This window comes from Crotalus tigris, unplaced genomic scaffold, assembly GCF_016545835.1.
Source record: "Crotalus tigris isolate CLP2741 ecotype Arizona unplaced genomic scaffold, ASM1654583v1 scf7180000018825.4774228, whole genome shotgun sequence".
Classification (NCBI taxonomy): Eukaryota; Metazoa; Chordata; class Lepidosauria; order Squamata; family Viperidae; genus Crotalus; species Crotalus tigris.
In genome coordinates, this window is record NW_024097215.1 from 2,257,052 (window position 1) to 2,277,385 (window position 20,334).

At 45.2% G+C, this 20,334-nt stretch overlaps 1 protein-coding gene across 4 annotated transcripts in view; it reads left to right on the plus strand.

Annotated features, from left to right (window-relative positions):
* The window catches only part of ZMIZ2 (zinc finger MIZ-type containing 2), an 89,645-nt gene that overhangs the window by 49,291 nt on the left and 20,020 nt on the right, over positions 1-20,334 (plus strand). For all 4 annotated transcript variants that reach the window (XM_039356635.1, XM_039356632.1, XM_039356634.1 and 1 more), the window contains exons 2-9: positions 3,150-3,291; positions 4,708-4,822; positions 7,412-7,614; positions 10,917-11,109; positions 13,108-13,362; positions 15,205-15,384; positions 17,210-17,290; positions 19,701-19,872. In XM_039356635.1, coding sequence (XP_039212569.1) covers positions 3,242-3,291; positions 4,708-4,822; positions 7,412-7,614; positions 10,917-11,109; positions 13,108-13,362; positions 15,205-15,384; positions 17,210-17,290; positions 19,701-19,872 — 1,249 coding nt within the window. In that variant the 5' untranslated portion in view covers positions 3,150-3,241. The remainder of the gene's footprint in view (positions 1-3,149; positions 3,292-4,707; positions 4,823-7,411; positions 7,615-10,916; positions 11,110-13,107; positions 13,363-15,204; positions 15,385-17,209; positions 17,291-19,700; positions 19,873-20,334) is intronic.

Sequence of the window (20,334 nt, forward strand, 5' to 3'; positions counted from 1 at the left end):
AAGATAACACATTGTGTGTTTGTGTGTGTGTGTGAGAGAGAGAGCATATCAATTCTTTTTCCCCTAGGATATTTTTTATTTTATTTTTTTATTCGGTCATTTTATTTACTTGCCTCTCCCAAAAAAGAGGGATCATGATGTTGTGGAGCAGAAGGTGAAACAAATAGAATAGAAACACTTTCTGGATCAAAGGTTTCTCGCTGTTTTTAGAGCAAGGTGAGGGAGGGGGGGCTGTAGGACTTTTTTGGCTGAGCGAGTCCCACTGACTCACTGATCAGCTCTGTAACCATACCTAGGTGCGCACAGAAGCCTTGTCAACATGCCATAAAGCAGGGGTGGACAACTGTGGCCCCTTTACGATCTGTGGACTTTAATGCCCAGAATTCCTGAGCCAGCCATGCTGGCTCAGGAATCCTGGGAATTGAAGTCCACAAGTCTTAAAGTTGCCAGGGTTGGCCACCCCACTTTAAAACAGTCTTCTTACAATTGCATTCCTAGTAATCATTTCAGGGAATAACGGCTGAGTGGGGAAGACCCACAGGAAAAAAAAGGAGGGGGGGGAAGCCCCAGCACACCCCAGGCCTATTTTTCCTACTCCTTCCTGTCCATGAGGTTCACACATCTCAAGGACATTATTTTGGAAAATACGTGTTCCGTAGGATGCAAGTGCTGCCATCCTTGTCCATGGTGCCTCAGGAATTCTGGGAGTTGAAGTCCACAGGTCACAAAGGGGCAGTAATTGCCCATCATTGCTGTAAAGTACTACTTGCCAGCATTCTCTTCAACAAGCCAGCTGTGGATGGGCAGAAGAAATGAAAAGGGCCATTTCTGTGGTCAGGCCAGGGTAACACGCCATCCTCCTTTGCCAGTTCGGTGGCGCAATGGTTAAAATGCAGTATTGCAGGCTAATTCTGCCGACTGCCAGGGGTTCGACCCTGACTGGCTCAAGATTCACTCAGCCTTCCAGCCATCCAAGGTGGGTAAAATGAGGACCTGGACTGTTGGGGGCAATAGGCTGGTTGTGTAAACTGCTTAGAGAAGGCTGTAAAGCACTGTGAAGCGGTATATAAGTCTAAGTGCTATTGCTATTCTGCATGGAATGAGCAATGGGAAGAATGAGGGGCGGTTGGCATTTCTGTCTCTAAAGTTTACTTTATTCTTGAAGAGCGGGAGTGGGGGGGGGACTGGAAATAAGCTTTCCCAGAGTTCCTACCCAAAGCTAAGTGGAGTTAATTAGATCTGCCTGGGCACGTTTCCTTTACTCTTCTTACTATGTCATTCCCACTATATAGACAATCTTGGAGATTGGGGAAAAAAAAAACCCAGCAGAAGAACAATGCTTGTTTCCTAGGTTTTGGTTAAGGCGATTGGGTTTGCTTTAGATGATCCTCCTCCTCCTCCTCCTCCTCCTCCCACAGTCTCTTTCCCAACAATAGCTTCTCTCTCTTTTAACATCTGAAACAACTTTTAGCTATCTATGTAAAAGTAAGGGCTCTTATATCCCCTAAAATCTCTATTTTATCCTTCACATGGTGCTCTAACCCGGGCGGTTTACAATTTGTTGTCTACACCCAAATCGCTACGTTTGTACCTTAACTTGCACATGCTAAATCATAATCAGACCAAACCAACCCCATGAAGCCTGGGCATGTTGTGTGAACTTGGCTGCTATTTTTAATGATAGAAAGGAGAACCTGTGATCCTCTGGAGCAGTGTTTCTCAACCTTGACAATTTGAAGGCATGTGGATTTCAACTCCCAGAATTCCACAGCCAGCAATGCTGGCTGTGGAATTCTGGGAGTTGAAGTCCACATGCCTTCAAATTGTCAAAGTTGAGAAACACTGCTCTGAAGGTTTCTGCTCCCGAGTTCTCTCATCGGTGACCACGTTACTTAGCCAGCGCTGCTGGAGATACAGTTCAGCATCATCTAGATATGGAAAGCAGAATTGTAAATATTGGCTGTTGTGAGGACCAAACTGCTTCTCATGGTGTCATACTCCCTCAACTGAATAGTATCTTCTTCTGTTTGATGTGATAACAAGGAATGGTGTGTCAATGGTGACACTTCCAGCTTCCACAAGCCAGATAGAAGCTCAGGTAGAGTGATGGATGTGCATTCTTGAGTCTGTCCGGAAGCTGTGGGCAACACAGAGTTAATCTGGTGTAACTAGGACAGCTCGACAGTTTGCTCCTGCCAGGACCTTGTTTTGCCATAACTGGGCAGTACGCCAAGTTCCTTCTGGCCGCTGTATAAAGTTGACGTAGTCAGAGCCGAATGCCTCTGCTAAACAAATGGGGCCGTTTCCCCTCAGGGCGGGGGAGCCATAGACAAATCACCGTGGAAAAGAAGACACAAGAGGTGTGCACTAGGCTTCTACCTGCGCGGCCTAGAAATTAAACATGGCATCTCAGAAAGGGGTGGGGAGACTTATGCTGCCCCAGAACAAAAGAGCTCAAAGTCGTTGGGTTGACCGGGTGCCAGCTCTGCCACCCACTCCTGGCTTTGTTGGAGGAGAAGAGGGTATCTGAGGACACAAGGGGAACCAGGGAGGGAGGCCCTATCACCAGGGCCAAGAGAGCACATGTTTTGAGAGAGGAGCTCTGTATATTGGCCTGTGTCTTGGGCAGTCAGCTCCACCCAGCCACCTTGGTTTGAATAAGTTGCCACTTGAGGGGTCAGTCATAAATCATAAGCAAGGATGTTGACCTTGGAGCTCAAGTATCTTCATTTGGGGACTTTGGCCTGGTCTCCACCTTTCTCAGTCCCGCCTTCTTTAAAAGCGTGTTGAGGAAATAAATCGGATGGGGTGGAAAAGGCTCACCTTCTGGACGACATCGAAAGACATGGTTGAAGTACCCCATGGACCCAACCGCTTGTCTGGAATCCTGGGTAGATGCTGCCCATTGGTTCACAGCAGTGTTTTCCAACCTGGACAGCTTCCAGGAATATGGATATGGACCTCAACTCTCAGAATTTCCCACCGATATGGGAATTGCAGGAACAGAAGCCCCCCCCCCTCTCTGGAAGCTTCCCTAGGTTGGGAAATACTGTGCATAATTCTGGGACAGACAGTCTGGCTTCGAATAAGACACTTCCTGTGTTTCTGTGCAGCTGCTAATGTCTTGCTCTCTGCCTGTTTCCCTCTAGTCTCTCTGCCGCTGTGACATCGGAGAGGCAGCGATCGGTCTCCCTAGGTGGCCTTGGATCCTGCACCCAACCCCTTCGCCTCCCTGTAGCCAATGACCCCCATGAACCCAATGAAACCATCGCTCCCTCCCACCCCGCATGGGTGAGTATGATACAGCCCGCCTCCTCTTTTGGCTTTGCACACACCTCTCTTCACCTGCGTTTGACAATCCTTGCAAGGTGGGCACAGCGCTTAGCATTCCTCCAGCCCTGAAAATTGCAAAAAGGCTGGAAATACGATGCAGCCCTTGGCTGCAGTATGGAGGTTCCCACCTCTGAGTTAGCAGAAACAATCCCTGTTTCACGCTTGGAAGTCACCACCTAACATAAGGAAAGGGTTACGGTGGGGGGGGCACCTTTCTTTTTCCAGCCAAGACCAATACATGTAGTCCTCAAGTTAACAACCACAATGGAGACTAGAATTGCTGTTGTTAAGCAGTCAGGCCCAATCTTACAGCCGCTTTTGCCACAGTTGTTAAGCAAACTGTGCAGTTGTCAAATCTGACTCCCCCCCCCCTTGTTGGAAGCCAGCTGGGAAAGTCACAAATGGGGACACTGCGATTATTGTGAATACATGTTGGTTGCCAAGCATATTCCCTAAGTTTGGAGTCCATGACTCTGGGAGAGCTGCAGGGGTTGTAAATACGAGGACTGGTTGAAGTCACTTTTTTAGTGCCATTGTAACTTCACACAGCCGCTCAATGAAGGGTTGTAGGTTGAGGATTACCTGCAAGGTGCACTTTGAGTTGGCCTCTGAGGAGGTTAGCAATGTCCTAGAGCGGAGGTCTCCAACCTTTTGGGCACCAGGGACCAGTTCTGTGGAGAAAAGCTTTTCCACGGACCGGAGAGTATGTGATTTTGTGTGCTGCCTGCATCCCACAGATGGGCTTTGCTTGTTTGTGTGGACCGGATGCTGGCATGCCACAGCCCGATACCGGTCCATGGACCAGGGGTTGGGGACCCCTGTCCTAGAATAGGGATAAACCAGAATCCATTGTGGTTCCTTGGAGTTTGGGGTGAGGGAATAGCTCGTTTGAGCTGCACACCTAAAGGCACTGAAAAAAAGTGACCATGAAATGGGCAGATGGCAAAATAAGATTTGGGGGGGGGGCTCCTTACCTCCTAGGATCTGCCCCACCCTCACTTATGAATCCTAAGGTCTCTCTGCTCTGTGGGGTTTAGGAGCTGCACTGTAGTAAGCCTGTAAGTGCACCCAGAGCTTCTGGAAAGCCCATCTCCCATCAAAACGGCAGTTTTCCCCTGCAGTTTTGCTGTCTTTCTTATGCCTGGAATTTGCTGAAAATGGAGGCTTCGTTTTCTGATCGTGACCCATAACTACCTAGCAATCCCATTTTTATTTTTTTAATTTGCTCAAGGAGGGTTCACTTGCTGTTTCCTCGTATCCAGTTGCAAACACCTCCCTCTTCCCCCCCCACCGCGCCCCTTCTCTTCCCCAGAGGTTCCTAATTACTGACATGGCACATCGGCCTGCTGTGTGTTGTTTTGTTTTCATTTCTAGTGATGGTTCATATGCCTACGAGTCAGTTCCTTGGCAACAGAATACCAATCAGCCTGCAGGATCTCTCTCGGTGGTAACCACTGTTTGGGGCGTCAGCAACACATCCCAAAGCCAGGTACCTTTTGCAACCTTCAAAAGGGGGGAGGGGGTAGAGGTGGGTGGGTGGGTGGGTGGGTGGGGAATGGATACAGGGCACCACCCACGTTCAACCTCCTTTCAGATTTTGCTAAGGTAAGACCCCGGAGCAGATGTCCCCAGCCATTCTTTTCTATAGGGGTTGGACCAGAGAATTAATTTCCATTTAAAATTATATGTGAGCTGCCCTTAAAAGTCCCCCTTCAAGCTTTTATTCATGCAACTCTGTGCAGCAATACAATATCAAGCTAATAAGTATCACTAAGACCAGCTGCCCAGAAATACAATCCATGAAAAACTTCACTGAAGTCTTTTTTAGTTTCCAGTGGAGGTTATTTTTTTTCTCCTCCCCCCCATAAACATCCTGCATCCTTTTTCTCAAAATGGACCCTCAGTCAGGCAGGTAAAGAGGAAGGCAGGACTTCCCCATCTCTGCTGAAAGGTGACCCCCAAAACGAGTCATTTACATCAGGGGTCCCTAACCCCCGGTCCGTGGGTCCCCCAGCAACCGGTCCGCACAAACAAGCAAAGCCCCATCTGTGAGATGCAGGCAGCACACAAAACCACACCCCCTCCGGTCCCTGGAAAAACCTCTCTCCATGGAACTAGTCCCTGGTGCCCAAAAGATTGGGGACTTCTGATTTACATGACAAAGGTTCCCAATAGACTCTTCTGCCACTCTTATTCCAGTTGGATCCATGAGGTTTCAGGTTAGCAGAGAGAGTTGTTAGATAATCTACCAAGAATCACACAAGGGACTTCCCCTGCCAAGCCCCACCCCATCCCAATTGCTGATACAAAACAGGTTTTTTTTAAAAAAAGAGAGAGAGAGATAAGGTTTACTTCTAAGTCTAGTTCCAGTCTTTCCACATAGATGATCATCTCTTCTGGTTCATTTCAATCTTCAACTGTTTTGCAAGGAAGGAGGCCCTACTATGCAAAGTGAAAAGTTTCCAAAGGAAGTAGCTATGTTAATTTGTTACAGTAAAGGAAAACAACACAGAAAGGCATTTAGCATTTTAGACTAATTAGTTTTCACACGGCTCAAGCCACAAAACAAACACGAAAACATTTGTGGCTTATGAGGAAATAAAATTATTTGTTTATAGAAGGGAGCCTGAAGGAGAGCAGGCAAGATATGAAATGAGCCTCCTGTAATTCAGCCACGTACCTTGCAAATTTTACAATTTAAATTAACAACACAATTCTAAGCGTTCCAAGTTCAGTAGGTCTCCTTGACACTTTAAAAGCAGTTAAAACTGCCAGAGTGAGCTTGCTTTGCTGGAAGATGAGTTTCTTCAAATTCATTTTGGGATTTGTGTCTGAGCAGGCCTGAGTAGAATGTGGGTTCAACCTCATTCATTAAATGTATATTCTACTTTTCCTCCAGGAACATAAAACTGTATTTAGTAGCTCTTCCTTCCATTTTTCCTACAACAAAGCTGTGAAGCTGGCTAGTTGTGAGATAACGTCTGGGCTAAAATCCTGCTATTGAGTTGAGGATGGACTTCTCTGGGCTTAACCCAGCACCTTAATTTATATTATTCTGGCTCTTTTTCTGACATCTGCTGGTGAGATATCAGATTGACCAGGAATTACCAAACATTCTTAACCGAAGTCGCATCGGATGAGGAGGAGATATTGGATTTTTCACAAGCGGCACAACAGTCTCTTTCAGCTGTGAGGCCTTGCAGGGAAGAAAAGGCCTTCACAACACGTTTGCTTTCGTTTGGTCTCCTTAAGTGGAATTGGACCTCAGAATTACCTGAGTCTCATCTGATTGCAAATGGATGGAATTCAGAGAAATAACATTTGTAAAAATTGTCCCTTCCCTTCCGAAAAAAAAGTCAGAAAGCACAACCTTCCTAACAGTCTTTCTAGCTGTTTTGTGGGTTCCTTTATTCATGGATATTTAACTTAACAACAGCAGACAGTTTTATTTACTCCAGACTAAATAGCCTGAGCAGATTACAAAGCTGGGTGTTTGGAAGACACACTGGCAGCAAATATTTGGCTAGAATGGGCTGTCCCTAAGTATTTTCTGTCCTATAAATTTTATGTGGTTTTTAAAAGCTCAGAGAAAGTTCCTGTTTCCCCTTCCCTCCATACACATCATCCTTTTAGGGGTCGCAAGCCTGAATTTACTTAATCTGTAAAGAAATGAAAGAGAAATCCAATTGATCTCTAATGCTTTTTACAGCAAGTTGCTGACATTCTCTAAGAAAAAGGATTGTCAGTCATCCTCGTATATCTGGGCGTTGATCGATGCATTATGCAGAGGAAGCTGCTATGTTTGGACTAAACTGATCTAAAATACATGTCGTGAACTTGGCCACTTTAAGACTTGTGGACTTCAACTCCCAGAATTCTGGGAGTTGAAGTCCACAAGTCTTAAAGTGGCCAAGGTTGACGACCTCTGACTTAGAGCATGCATGGAAATACCTGATTCTTTAACTGTCTAGATTTTGTTCTCCTACTTCATCCCTGTTCACATCTTGCTGGATCCACAGAGTAGAGCCTGGCATTGCTGATCTAGTCCAAATCTCTCTCCTCCCTTGATCCTTTGCAGGTTTTTGGAAACCCCATGGGTCCTGGAGGAAATACCGCTGGCAATCCCATGATGCCCAGCGTGGCCAGCAGTGGCTCTGGCATGAACTCACCACAATTTATGGGACAGCAGCCTTTCCCTGAGGGTTCAACAGGCAAAGGTTATGTGCAACCGGGGATGTACAGTCGTACTTCCTACCCAGGAGGGCCCGGCTTCACCACAAGGTAGTTTGGATCAGCAGACGTGGTACCTTGAACAGGAAATCATTAACAAATGGTTAATTTGTTGAGACAACCATAGTGAGCAGAAGTCATACAATACAGGAAGCCTCCAAGCCTGTCCTGGATGAGTTACACAACAGTGAATCACTCACAAAGTGTATACCTATGACTTCCATATCATGATGGAAGGATTTCACCCGGTTGGTTGTTCTTGGAACTACTAGTGTGCAATGAGCTAATCAAGTGATTGTGCATTGAAGCAGGAAAAGAGGCCCATGGGTTGCATTTCTCTCTGCCCATGGTGGCTTTCACTGAACTGTTGATTACCCATTTGTGTTTGGTTTCTTTGGTGCTCACTTCAAAACTGATGGGTCTTCTGGAAGGCAGTAAATGTGAACGTAATCTGAAAAGATAAAAAGCCCCTAGCAAATAAACTGAAGGCCCTCTGTGCATGTCTGCAAATGGGAGGGATCCCTTTGAGAAGTTTCTCATATCTCATCCTCCCTCCTGTCTGGAGACCTTAGCTCCAATCAGCATTTTTCAACATCAGCAGTTTAGTTAAAATCAGGGGGCAGCGCTATGCCCGCCCTAGGAATTAATCCTCCTCAACAACACAGCTTATTTTGGGACAAAATTATACAGCAGTCCATTGCTGATATAGCTAACGGATTAAACATTGACCCATTCACCCATTTAATGATTGTCATGTCTGGGGCTGCAAGGAATTCCTCCCTGCGTCTCTCATTCGTATCTGGCAAAAGATGGCCTTCTTAAGAGGTCAGCCCATTGGAGGCACCCGCTCCTTATTTGAGTTTTCTCATTTTACATTTCTAAGCTGCCTTGCCTAAAATAAAGCTAGAGAATGAAGTTCCTGATGGCTTTTTGGAATTTAATATTCTGCACTACGCATGCTCAATGGCTGCTTAACCCTGTCTATTAAAGCTGCCCTATCCTGAAGACAGAGGTGGTCTCTTGAAATAAGTCCCAGCCTTCATAAGTTGACAAACATACCTGTAGTGCAGCCTTCAAAAAATACTTTTGATACACCCTGGTTACGGCATAGACTTGACTCATGGATGCCTGGATTGCAAGCCATTCCAGGCACTTGCACACACAATGGAACCGAGAAGTACTCGCCATTAATAGTTCCATGAGGTGCAATGAGTACTAAAAATGATGAGTGCCAAACAAACCACGTGACTAACCTGTGACCCCTTGTTTTGGCTGGAAGTAGCAAGTCACAAGGTAGCCGTCACTGGCAGCTTCTAGCTTGTGCACCAAGTACTAAACAAAACGTTGAGTCCTGGGACAAAATTTTCGCACCAAAATGCATCGAGTACCAAATTTGACAACTTTCAGAGGAGTTGAGTACCGAAGTAGCACTATATTTGTTTTCCTCTGGCATGTTGGCATGATTTCTGACAGATCATGAATTCACAATTCAGAGCTTAGGGAAGTACTAAGGTTAAGCAAATTGACGCCCCTTTGGATGAGTTGCAGAAAATATTTCTTCTAATTGTAGCACACTATTTAATCCATTTCCTTTTTTTTATTATGCCAGTGGGAATTTTGATAATGATAATAAAGTTGGAAGGTACCTTGGATGTCATCTAGTCCAACCCCCTGCTCAGGCAGGACACCCTATAGCATTTCAGACAAATGGCTGTCCAGTCTCTTCTTAAAAACTTCCAGTGTTGGAGTATTTACCGCTTCTGGAGGCAGGTTGTCCCACTGGTTAATTGTTCTAACTGTCAGGAATTTTCTCCTTAGTTCTAGGTTGCTTCTCTCCTTGATTAGTTTCCATGCATTGCTTCTTGTCCTGCCTTCAGGCGCTTTGGAGAATAGCTTGACTCCCTCTTCTTTGTGGCAGCCCCTGAGAATTGGAATACGGCTGTCATGTCACCCCTCGTCCTTCATTAATTCATGAAAACACACTTTGAACTCACAACATGCATTTTAGTGTGCCAAGTGAATTCTGCCATTACGACTTGTAAACTAGAGTTTGTGTGGCTAAGCCAACCATGGGTTAGCGCAGGGGTCTTCAAACTTGGCCCTTTTATGACTTGTGGACTTCAATTCCCAAAATTCCTCAGTCAGTGTGCCTGGTTGAGGAATTCTGGGAGTTGAAATCCACAAGTCATAAAAGGGCCAAGTTTGAAGATCCCTGGCTTAGTAGGGAACCCATTCTGAGAATCTACCCACCCACCCACCCACCTCTGTCCATTCTCTCTCCTGGGAAAAAGTTCATTTTCTTCTTTCTCTGGAATCTTAAAATAGTTAGAACATTCTTTAACGTTTCCATATAATTAGTGAATCAACCCTATGTGCCGTGAAAGGAGCAGAGTCACCAGAGAGATAGGAAGAGATGAGCTTGCTAGTAATTGCACCAAGAGTCGGCCCCTTTCTGCTACTTGGTGCCAAGCCAGTGGGGGAAAGGTTGTGTATGTGTGATGGCCACCTCATAGTCACAGGTCTGGTTGCCTAATCTCCCAGATGCTTTACTTGTACATCATCCTCCTTCCTTGCTTCAATGGGCATCACAGCTCCTTGCGCTTCATGGAAGTTGAAAGTGCAGGGTGAGTTCTTAACCGTACCCCCCAAAACATTTTACCGAGATGTAGAAATCCAGGCTGCCACTAGCATCTGAGGAATTTGGTTTGGCAACCAGCATTCGGTGGCCTAGAAAGATGCCTGTTTTCTGTCTCTCCCTTTTTAATGTTGAGCATCCCACATCTTAATTATATTCCTTGATTTCCTGTGATCTTTTACTTGCCCGTGCATGCATACCTGTCCAACAGCCTTGTGAAACAACAAAAGAAGTTATTATTCCCAATGTTTGCCATTATAATTTGGACAGGAGTCTCAGAAGCTGAAGAGCGATGCGGTTTACGACCAACCGTATTTGGGATTAAAATATTCCCAGCCAGTGCCTTAAAAAAAAAAAAATAGGATGCAGCGCTAGCCCTTCTCTCTGCTCCATTCATGTTTCCTAAATGTCATGATTTCCTGCACTTGTTTTTCCTCCAGTTAGCAGCAGTTCTGAGATCCCTTAAGTCAGGAGTCCTCACCCTTGGCAACGTTAAGACTTGTGGACTTCAACTCCTGGAATTCTGGGAGTTGAAGTCCACAGGTCTTAAAGTTGCCAAGGTTGAAGACCCCTGCCTTTAATTCATCCTGGAGTTCCAGCTATTCGGCAACTGTCTGGGCAAATAAGATCCTAAGGACTTCCAACAGTAGACTGTAGTCATCATTAGAGCATATGCAGAACATCTGCAACCAAGCTGTAAACCCTGTCTTTTCTCTAGTTATGCAGGGAGCCCAAATGGCCCAGGGGGAATGGGCATTCCTTCTCATACTGCGAGAGCCCCGGCAGACTTCACCCAAGCAGCTGCTGCAGCTGCTGTAGCAGCTGCAGCTGCAACGGCCACGGCCACGGCCACGGCCACAGTTGCTGCCTTGCAAGAAAAGCAGAGCCAGGAGTTGAGTCAGTACGGAGCGGTAAGCTTAGCATGTTTGTTTTAATGTGGTACAAGAGTGATGGAAAGTGCTAACCAGATGGCGGGAGAGATGTGTGATGGGAGAGATGTGCCTTCTGTTTATACTTTGTGATACAAGCCCAAGGGGCAGGATTGCGAAGCATTCAGTAGCACCTGCCCAAAGATGGTGAATCACACGCAGTCAGCCCACAAGTTACAGGTTGTCCACTCTTGGAAGTCCGGGCGAAGATAAACCCTCTCCTCCTCTTCCTGTTCTCTGGCCAGAATATGGGCTGAAGTCAAAGAATGAAATTGTGGTGAATAATACAAGGCAGCTGGGCAGTGTGTTTTTGGAAGTAACGAAGGGAATTCCTATCAATTGAACAAAATAACAGAGTTGGAAGGAACCTTGGAGGTCTTCTAGTCCAACCCGCTGCTCAAGCAGGAGACCCTATACCAGGGGTAGGCAACCTTGGCTCTTTTATGACTCGTGGACTTCAACTCCCAGAATTCCTGAGCCAGCCATGCTGAGGGGAAAGGGAGAGGTTTCCATGCCGGCTCAGGAATTCTGCGAGTTGAAGTCCACGAGTCATAAAGGAGCCAAGGTTGCTATCCCTGCCCTATACCATTCCAGACAAGTGGCTGTCCAGTCTCTTCTTAAAAGCCTCCAATGATGGAACACTCACAACTTTAGAAGCCAAATTATGAGGTAGATTTCTTCTCTTTTGCTGCAGAGATAGACACGGGATAGAAGCCATGGAGACAGGAATTATGGAGAAGGAAATTTCATTTTGACATAGCCCTATAGAGGTGTTCAATCGAGAGATGATATTCCCTCTCATGCTTAGAAATCAGGGTCTTCCTGGTCCATCTGCCAGGAAGCTGGGATCACAGCATTCTACAGTGGTTGACCAGGATGACCTTCAAACTTTCTTTATGGTTCCCTGTGAACCCCCGAAACTGGCTGTGCTGTTCAAGTATCAACTCATCCAGTTCATTGCTTATTCTGACTGCTAACTACACTACATCTCAAAATATTTCTCCTTGGCTTTTATTTGCCCTTTCTCTCCCTTTACTAAAGTGCCAGGGGTCTTCTGTGTACAAGCAGACACGGTGTCATTCTTTGGATCTAGCCTTCAGCAGCACCTGTAGGGCACGGACTGTGCACATAACAGGAAGGCAAACAGTGGTCCATCAAGGCTAGCACAGCCAGTGGAGGAAAAAAAATGAATAAAAATGATAGTCAGAATACACAAAGAAGGGAGCGGGTCATTAACTTTTTTGATCCCAGACTCTACACATCAGAGGGAGGGATCTGATAGCTGTTTACTGAGAAATGAGCACAGTCAACTTTGCAAGGGCTTAGAGTTGAAATAATTGTGAGCCAAAGTGAGGAACCGGCAAATGAGAGTGCTATGGCTTACAGTTGATGTGCCATTTCATATCTTCCCAAAGGTGCTTTTTTCAGAAGGCAACTGGACTTCTTTATTTTTCTTTGAAGATGTTTCGCCTCTCATCCAAGAAGCTTCTTCCCCTTCTTTCTTCCATTCCCCACCATCTAGCTAGAGCTAAAGAAGCTTCTTGGATGAGAAGCGAAACGTCTTCAAAGAAAAAACAAGGAAGTCCAGTTGCCTCATGAAAAAAACACCTTTGAGGCAACCATGACCTGGATGACTGAGACTCCCCATGGACATTTAGCCATGCACTTCAGAGTGAACATTTTGTCTGTCTCGTGCTGAAATGCCAGCTGAATTGAATAGAAACATTAGAATTGTGACCGCTATAGCATCAAGCATGGCCTAGTTCAGGGGTAGGCAACCTTGGCTCTTTTATGACTCGTGGACTTCAACTCCCAGAATTCCTGAGCCAGCCAGGAATTCTGGGAGTTGAAGTCCACGAGTCATAAAAGAGCCAAGGTTGCCTACCCCTAGCCTAGTTGATCCTGTAAACACATTTCCCTAAGGTCTGGCTTTGTATGGAATCCCATTTAATTTTTTCTCGCCTTTTTCTTTTTCTGGAGATGGGTACCGGGCAGCCTTTCAACAATCAATTCCTCCCTCATTCGGGGCCTCGGGGACCAACTGTACCGCCCGGGATGAATCCAGCCAACATGTTGAACGCCTCTGGGATGTCGCCCATGAACATGAGCACAGCAAGGACCCCTGCAATGAGCGCCTTGTATGCCGGGCAGAGAATGCCTCAGCACGGCTACCCTACTCCACCACAAGGCCAGCAGATGCCCCGGCAAAGTGTCAAGAGAACTTATTCCAGCGAGGTGTGTATCAAAGGCAGAAGGGTTTTGAAACTCAAGCTTTGGAGTAACCTTAGATTACAACCTGAGTCCTTGGCTAAGGAGTGTCAGTCTTCCCCATCTGTGTGTTGTTCCATTGTGCTGGAACTATAATTCTAGAATTTCCAACCAATATCACTTTTGGTATCTGGGCATATAATTCCAGTATGCTGAGTGTGAGAGGACGGGGATAGGTGGTGTGTGTGTGTTTGAGGCAGTAAAATAGCTGAAGCAGCCTAAGGCAAACAGAAGAGTTATTCACAAAAAGAATTAGTGAAAGAATAGGAGTTACAGTAGAATTAAGGAAGAGTGGTGTAGTAAACAGGTAGTACTAGCTTTTGAGTACTTATAGTAGGTGTGTTGCCTAGAGACCAGGTCACAGATGCAGACTTGGCAGAAACTAGTCAACATCCTACATCCAACGACAAGGGCTCAGTCTGAGGCAGGGGTGGGCAACCTTGGCTCCTTTATGACTCGTGGACTTCAACTCCCAGAATTCCTGAGCCAGCATGGCTCAGCTTGGAAACCTCTCCCTTTCCCCTCAGCATGGCTGGCTCAGGAATTCTGGGAGTTGAAGTTCACCAGTCATAAAAGAGCCAAGGTTGCCTACCCCTGGTCTAAGGAAAAGAAAGGAGCAGACACAGGAAGGGAAGGAATCTGGAATTCTTCCTACCCCAAACTACAGGTAGTCCTCAACTTACAACAGTTCATTTAGTGACCGTTCAAAGTCACAACGGCACTGAAAAAAAGTGACTTATGACCGTTTTTCACAGTTACGACCTTTGCAGTATCCCCATGATCAAAATTCAGACGCTTGGCAACTGGCTCGTGTTTATGACGGTCGCAGTGTCCCCGGGGTCCTGTGATTCCCCTTTGGCAAAGTCAGTGGGGCAAGCAGACCCACTTCACAGTCGGGTTGCTAACTTATCAACTGCAGTGATTCACTTAACAACTGTAGCAAGAAAGGTCATAAAGTGGGGCAAAACTCACTTAAGCCAATGTCTGGCTTAACAACAGAAATGTTGGACTCAATTGTAGCCCTAGTTTTGGAGCCCACTAACTCAGGGCTCCAAGCATAAAAGAATTCGTGAGGAGGATGGAAAGTAGTAAGATAAACCCATGGGAGCCCAGTCTCAGGAAAGCATATTAGAATTATTAAGTATGTTGGGCATTCTGGGCTCCCTCCTAAAATATTGATAAACTTGCCAGTTTTCCTGGACCTGCAGATTTCATCCAGGCTCAAAATGAATGAAATGGAGCCTAGCAATTAGCATTCTCGGTCTGATCTGGATGCCTACAATTAGGGAACTTGCTTTGTCTCTTAACTGGCTGAAACCGTGCCCTTGCCGAGTCGTTTAATCTCACTGATTATAGCTGAAACAAGATGACAGGGACCACACCTCCAGTCAAATCTAGAAAAGAAATTAACGCCAGGAGACAGTCCCAAGTAAGATGTAGGGGGGAGGGCACCCAGCAGAGTCTCCCCATAACCTTTCAGCAAAGAGGTGAGCCATTTGCAAGCGGCCTACAGCCCCCACCACCCTCATCCCTCCAGCATCTCTCTGAGGCTCCCAGGGCCTGGGAAGATTGGGAGGGACAAACATTTTTCCAGGGTTTGATGGGTTGTGGGTAGCAGGGGTGTAAGACACCCTTAAACCATCCCTGGTTGATTCTTCCAGGTGATGCCTAAACTCACTGAAAGTCTTGACGTACTTCTTGTTAATCCCTTCCTCAATTTACTTCTTTAAAAGCAGCTTACGGATTTAGGCAACATTATCGTATGTGGCCATCACTCACCTGCCTATTTTTTTTCTGGATCTCTTCCAGGGTTATCCAGGGCAACAATATATCCAAGGTGGCCAGTATCCCACTCAAGCCGGACAGTACGCCACGAATGTGCCTCAACCATCTGCTCCATCCCCCTCCTATCCGGGTCACCGTTTGCCACTGCAACAGGGAGTGAGCCATTATCTCTCTGCCTCCAGTACTAGCGGCCCATACTATAAGGTACTCCGTTGCTATGGTAACCGCTGTACCAGATTCTCACTGAAGGTGAAAGAGACCTACAGACATTCATCCTGTAAGGAGAGAAAGTAGATTCCTAATGGAATGATGAATGCATCACATCTCCCTAAGGATGGAGAGTGAGATCTGCATCTCCACTGTTTTTTTCCGCAATTATTGTTATGATTTTGTAAGGAAAGCCTTCTCTAATGTGGGGTGCTCTTCAGATGTGGGGTCTTCGGCTACCAAAATTCTGGGCAATGATCATGGAGGATTCTAAAGGAAACCCACCTGCCCGAAAATAATCAGTTGGGGAAAGAGCGGTTTTAAGGTTTTAAAATATTCTGTTCATTCCAGTCTTCAGCCAGCAGCCATAAGAACAACTCTTCCCAATCTGAGTTAATGGAGGTTGTTTGAATAATTTTCACAGGCCAGAAGAAAATGTTCCCTCAAGGTTATAGAGTAAGCCAGCAAATAAAGGGGGGGGGGAAACATTGTTTTTTGGGACTTAATCGAATGCAGGTAATTATGCTTGGGGAAACTGGATCCAGATCCTTTTTCTGTTAGTTCACTTAACCTTAAGTCACAAGGGTGTTTGTTTTTTTTTTGGTCTGGTATACTGCACTGTATGAATCTAATCTTTGTCATTTGTAAACCTTAGCTTGCAGTTTAATTCAACCATCCTCAGTCTGGTTCTCTTTCAGAGATGTAATTTCCCCTTCCCAAATCCATAGTCGGCATAGTCGTCTTTCAGTAGAAAAGTTGCATCTATCTGCAGAACAGCCTGTCTGCAAGCACTGTTTTTCCATACTGTGTGAACCCAACTAAGACACTCATTGGTGTATGGTATAAATGTAGATGAACTACAGTCTCAGGCCAGCAATATAAAATACCCTACAAGAACAATAATACTATAGTGTATACGGGTAGTTCTTGACTTGCAACTATTCGTTTAGTGACTGAAGTTAGAGCAGTGAAAAAAGTTACTTAAAACAGCTCTTCGCAGTTACAACCATCACAGCCTCTGATCAAAATTCAATCCGCGTGGATTTGCAGTGTTGTGTGATCGCTATTTGCAACCTTCCCAGTCAATGGGGGAAGCCAGATCTCCTAAACGACCATTTGAGTCACTTAACACTGCAGTGACTCGCTTAAAAATTACAAAAAAGTTTTAAAATTGGGCACAACTCATTTAATAGTCTTGCTTAGCAATAGAAATTCTGGTCCCAATTGTGGTTGTAAATGGAGGACTAGCTGTAGTTAAGAGTTACATAAACATAATAGGGGTGAGATGTTTAGCTGGTTGCATGCTCCAATCTCTTTGCATTGTTAGGGACTTGTTTGGTGTTCAGTGTCCAGCACTTAACATTTAAGAAGTACACAACTTGTAGAGTTGGCTATTGCATAGCAAACTCCTTGGAGAGAGATTTTAAGTCAGCAGCTCTGTGAAGTTAAGCCTTCTTCTGGGCTGAAGAAAATAGATCAAAAAATGACTAGAGGGGCCAAACCTTAATATAACACGAGAATTCAGCTATCTTCGGTTTGTTACTATTTGTTCTTGGGGTAAAACGAGACATAGAAATATGGGACCTGCTCAATATTTTTTTGGAGCAGCGTTGGCACCTTTAAGATGCGTGGACTTCACCTCCCGTGCTGGCTGGGGAATCCTGGGAGTTGAAGTCCACACATCTTAAAAGTTGCCAAGGTTGAGAAGCACTGCTTAAGAATCAAGGTGGGATGCGAACTGGATTGATGGATAACTCCTGCCTTGGGAAATAGGGCCCCGATTACTCTTAACGACAAATGTTTTTGGCTTTTCTCTTTCCAGCCTACTGATCAGTTCAATGGTCAAAATGCCAATTTCAATGGTAGCAACTTCAATAGCTATGGACAAGCTACTATGAATGGGGTGAGTTCTGTTGTTGTTTGCGTCTGATGAGGCTTCTAAGATATTGGGTAATGATGCAGATGCTAGGTGTTATCTCTCTGCTGTATTTCCACAACTTCGGAAGGCAAGCGGTTCCACTGGTTGATTGTTCTTATTGTTAGGAAATTTCTCCTTAGTTCTAGGTTGCTTCTCTCTTTGATCAGTTTCCCTCCATTGCTTCTGGTCCTGCCTTTAGGTGCTTTGGAGAATAGCTTGACTCCCTCTTCTTTGTGGCAGCCCCTAAGATACTGGAAGACTGCTATCATGTCCCCCCTTGTCCTTCTCTTCATTAAACTAGACATACCCAATTCCAGCAACCATTCTTCGTATGTTTTAGCCTCCAAGTTCCCCATCTGTGAGGGAGCTGGAGATCATCTTTGTCACTCTTCTCTACATTCCAAGATGATTTATTCATGTGTTTTACATAGATTCACAAAATTCTTCCTGGTTGTTATCCACAGAACACCCCTTCACACATTCCCTGATTCATCCATTTCTCTTTCCTTTTACACACACAGCACAACATACTGGTCTTTGTTGGGTTATTTTTCTTGTTTCTTAAGCAGAATTGAAGCAAATGGTGCATTGTGTGAGCAAGGCTTTGACTTTGTGTATATTTTTTTTATATTAGCCTAGAATTACCACCAACCTCAATTCTTGACTGGCATCTTTTCTGTTCTTATTCCATTTGGGGGGGGGGGGAATGGAGAAAAATTTCTGCCAACCTAAGGAAAGGGTGTGATGTGCTAACAAGAGTCGCTCTCTCCTGCATCTTTTGCAAGTTATTTTTTGTCCGTTTTTAATTCCTTTGCCCTTGTATCATCTCAAGGGGCTAATTGTGGATCAGAGTTGCCCTTTTCACTCAAAAGAAAATAATGCTATATTTTAATTTCCAAGAGCCTCCCATTTATGTGGCTGAAGTTGGGTGTATTTTTTCCCAACTGTTTTTAATTAGGGGAAAAAATGGACATGGGGGGGGGGTTGAAATATATGCAGCATGAGATAGTTTTCACATAATCAAAAGCACACAGCCTGATACCAGATCTTGCAGTCTCCAAAAGAAAATAGAGATGTAAGCTGTCTCTCTCATCTACAAGAGAATAATTTCTATGTCTTTTTTATAAAGTAGGTGGGAGAAAAGGCATGAAGTTTGACATCGATTGAAGTATAAATAGAACTCGTATTTGGTACACAGTGATCACAGTGTGATCTACAGTAAATCAGGAAGCCTCGCATCTTTATGTCCTGGTTTACCCACTGCCTGTTCAGCTGGAGAAGGTTGACATGCAATATTTTTTTAGAAGGCAGTCTATAAAGATAAAAGGAAATGGCTGCTTCTGTAAAACACTTGGCCCATTCATAGGGTGCTGAGGACTAGCAAAAAATGAGAACAGGCATGTAAAAACAAATTGGATTCTGCTTGCTGTTAGGAAAATCATGCCAATGTCCCCACAAGGAAGAAATACTGTCTTGATCTTGCATTGAGAGTTAGATTATTTGACTAGTCCCAGGGGTAGGCAACCTTGGCTCTTTTATGACTCGTGGACCTCAACTCCCAGAATTCCTGAGCCAGCATGGCTCAGCTTGGAAACCTCTCCCTTTCCCCTCAGCATGGCTGGCTCAGGAATTCTGGGAGTTGAAGTCCATGAGTCATAAAAGAGCCAAAGTTGCCTACCCCTGGACTAGTCCTCTCGTGCACAAATGTGAGGGTTTGATACTTTAAAGCAGGGGTGTCCAGCCTTGGCATCTTTAAGGCCTGTGGACTTCAACTCCTGGCTGGGGAATTCTGGGAGTTGAAGTCCACAAGTCTCAAAGTTGCCAAGGTTGGACACCCGACTTTAAATAGTCTTTTTATAATTCTTCCTATTGCATAATTCTTAGTGCAGGCAGTTTTCGGCCTACGACAGTTCATTTAGTGACTGTTCAGAGTTACAATGAGACAGAAAACAGTGACTTATGACAATGGCAGCACCCCTACAGTCCCGTGGTCAAAATTCAGATGCTTGGCAACTGGTTCAGACTTAATGACCTTTGTATTGCCCAGGGTCATGTGATCCACCTTTTGTGACCTTCTGACAAGCAAACTCAATGGTGAAGCCAGATTCACTTAACCACGTTACTAACTTAACAGCTGCAAAGTCTCAGCACGTGGACCTGGCAATTTTCCCCCCACTCCTTTGTGCCCATGAAGTTCAAGCCTCTAAAGGATGTTAGTTTGGAAAATATGCATTCAGTAGGATGTAAATGCAGCCATCTTTTCCCTGGTTCAATATTCAGAAGACTTTCAGCTTGTACTCCATTGGGTAAAGTTTGGGATTGCTTTTAATAGAAGGTGGGCTGAAGCTTCATAAGGTTTAATGACACCTGAGTTATGATTTTGTTCTCTTTTCAGCCGGCAAGGTCCATGCCTGGCTACCCAAGCTCTCCTTTACCTGGTAACCCCACACCTCCGATGACCCCTGGAAGTAATATCCCCCCCTACATGTCCCCAGGACAGGATGTGAAGTCACCATTCCTTCCAGACATCAAACCCAATATCAATTCTTTGCATCCTTCTCCCTCTGGTAAGTCTTAGGCACCGAGAAAGCCATTCCATTCTGACTGATTTATAGCTTCTCTTAGCTAAAGAGCGGATGGCACATCAAATAGTAAGGACAACTCACTGGTTAGTTGATTTATTCATTTACAATATTTGTAGACCATCCCGGTTGTGAGACTCGGGGTAGCACACAATAAGGTAGGAAAAAACCAACATAGCATCCGAGTGGTAAAGCTTTTCTTGACTGTATCGATCCATTTTGCAAAACTCACTTTTTTTTTTAAAGCAAGAGAAATTCATCCTGGACTTCTCCCTCTTTACTTTAGAAGGAGCAAGGCATCTTTCCCCAAAATGAGACACAGCAGTTCACCCAGGTGTGCCTGTACATCTCAATGCACACACACACACACCCCTGCAGACTCAAAATGGTTGAGTCCTGGAGGAACGTCCTCTGGATTCTACATATTGACTGGGCTCTGGACCTTGA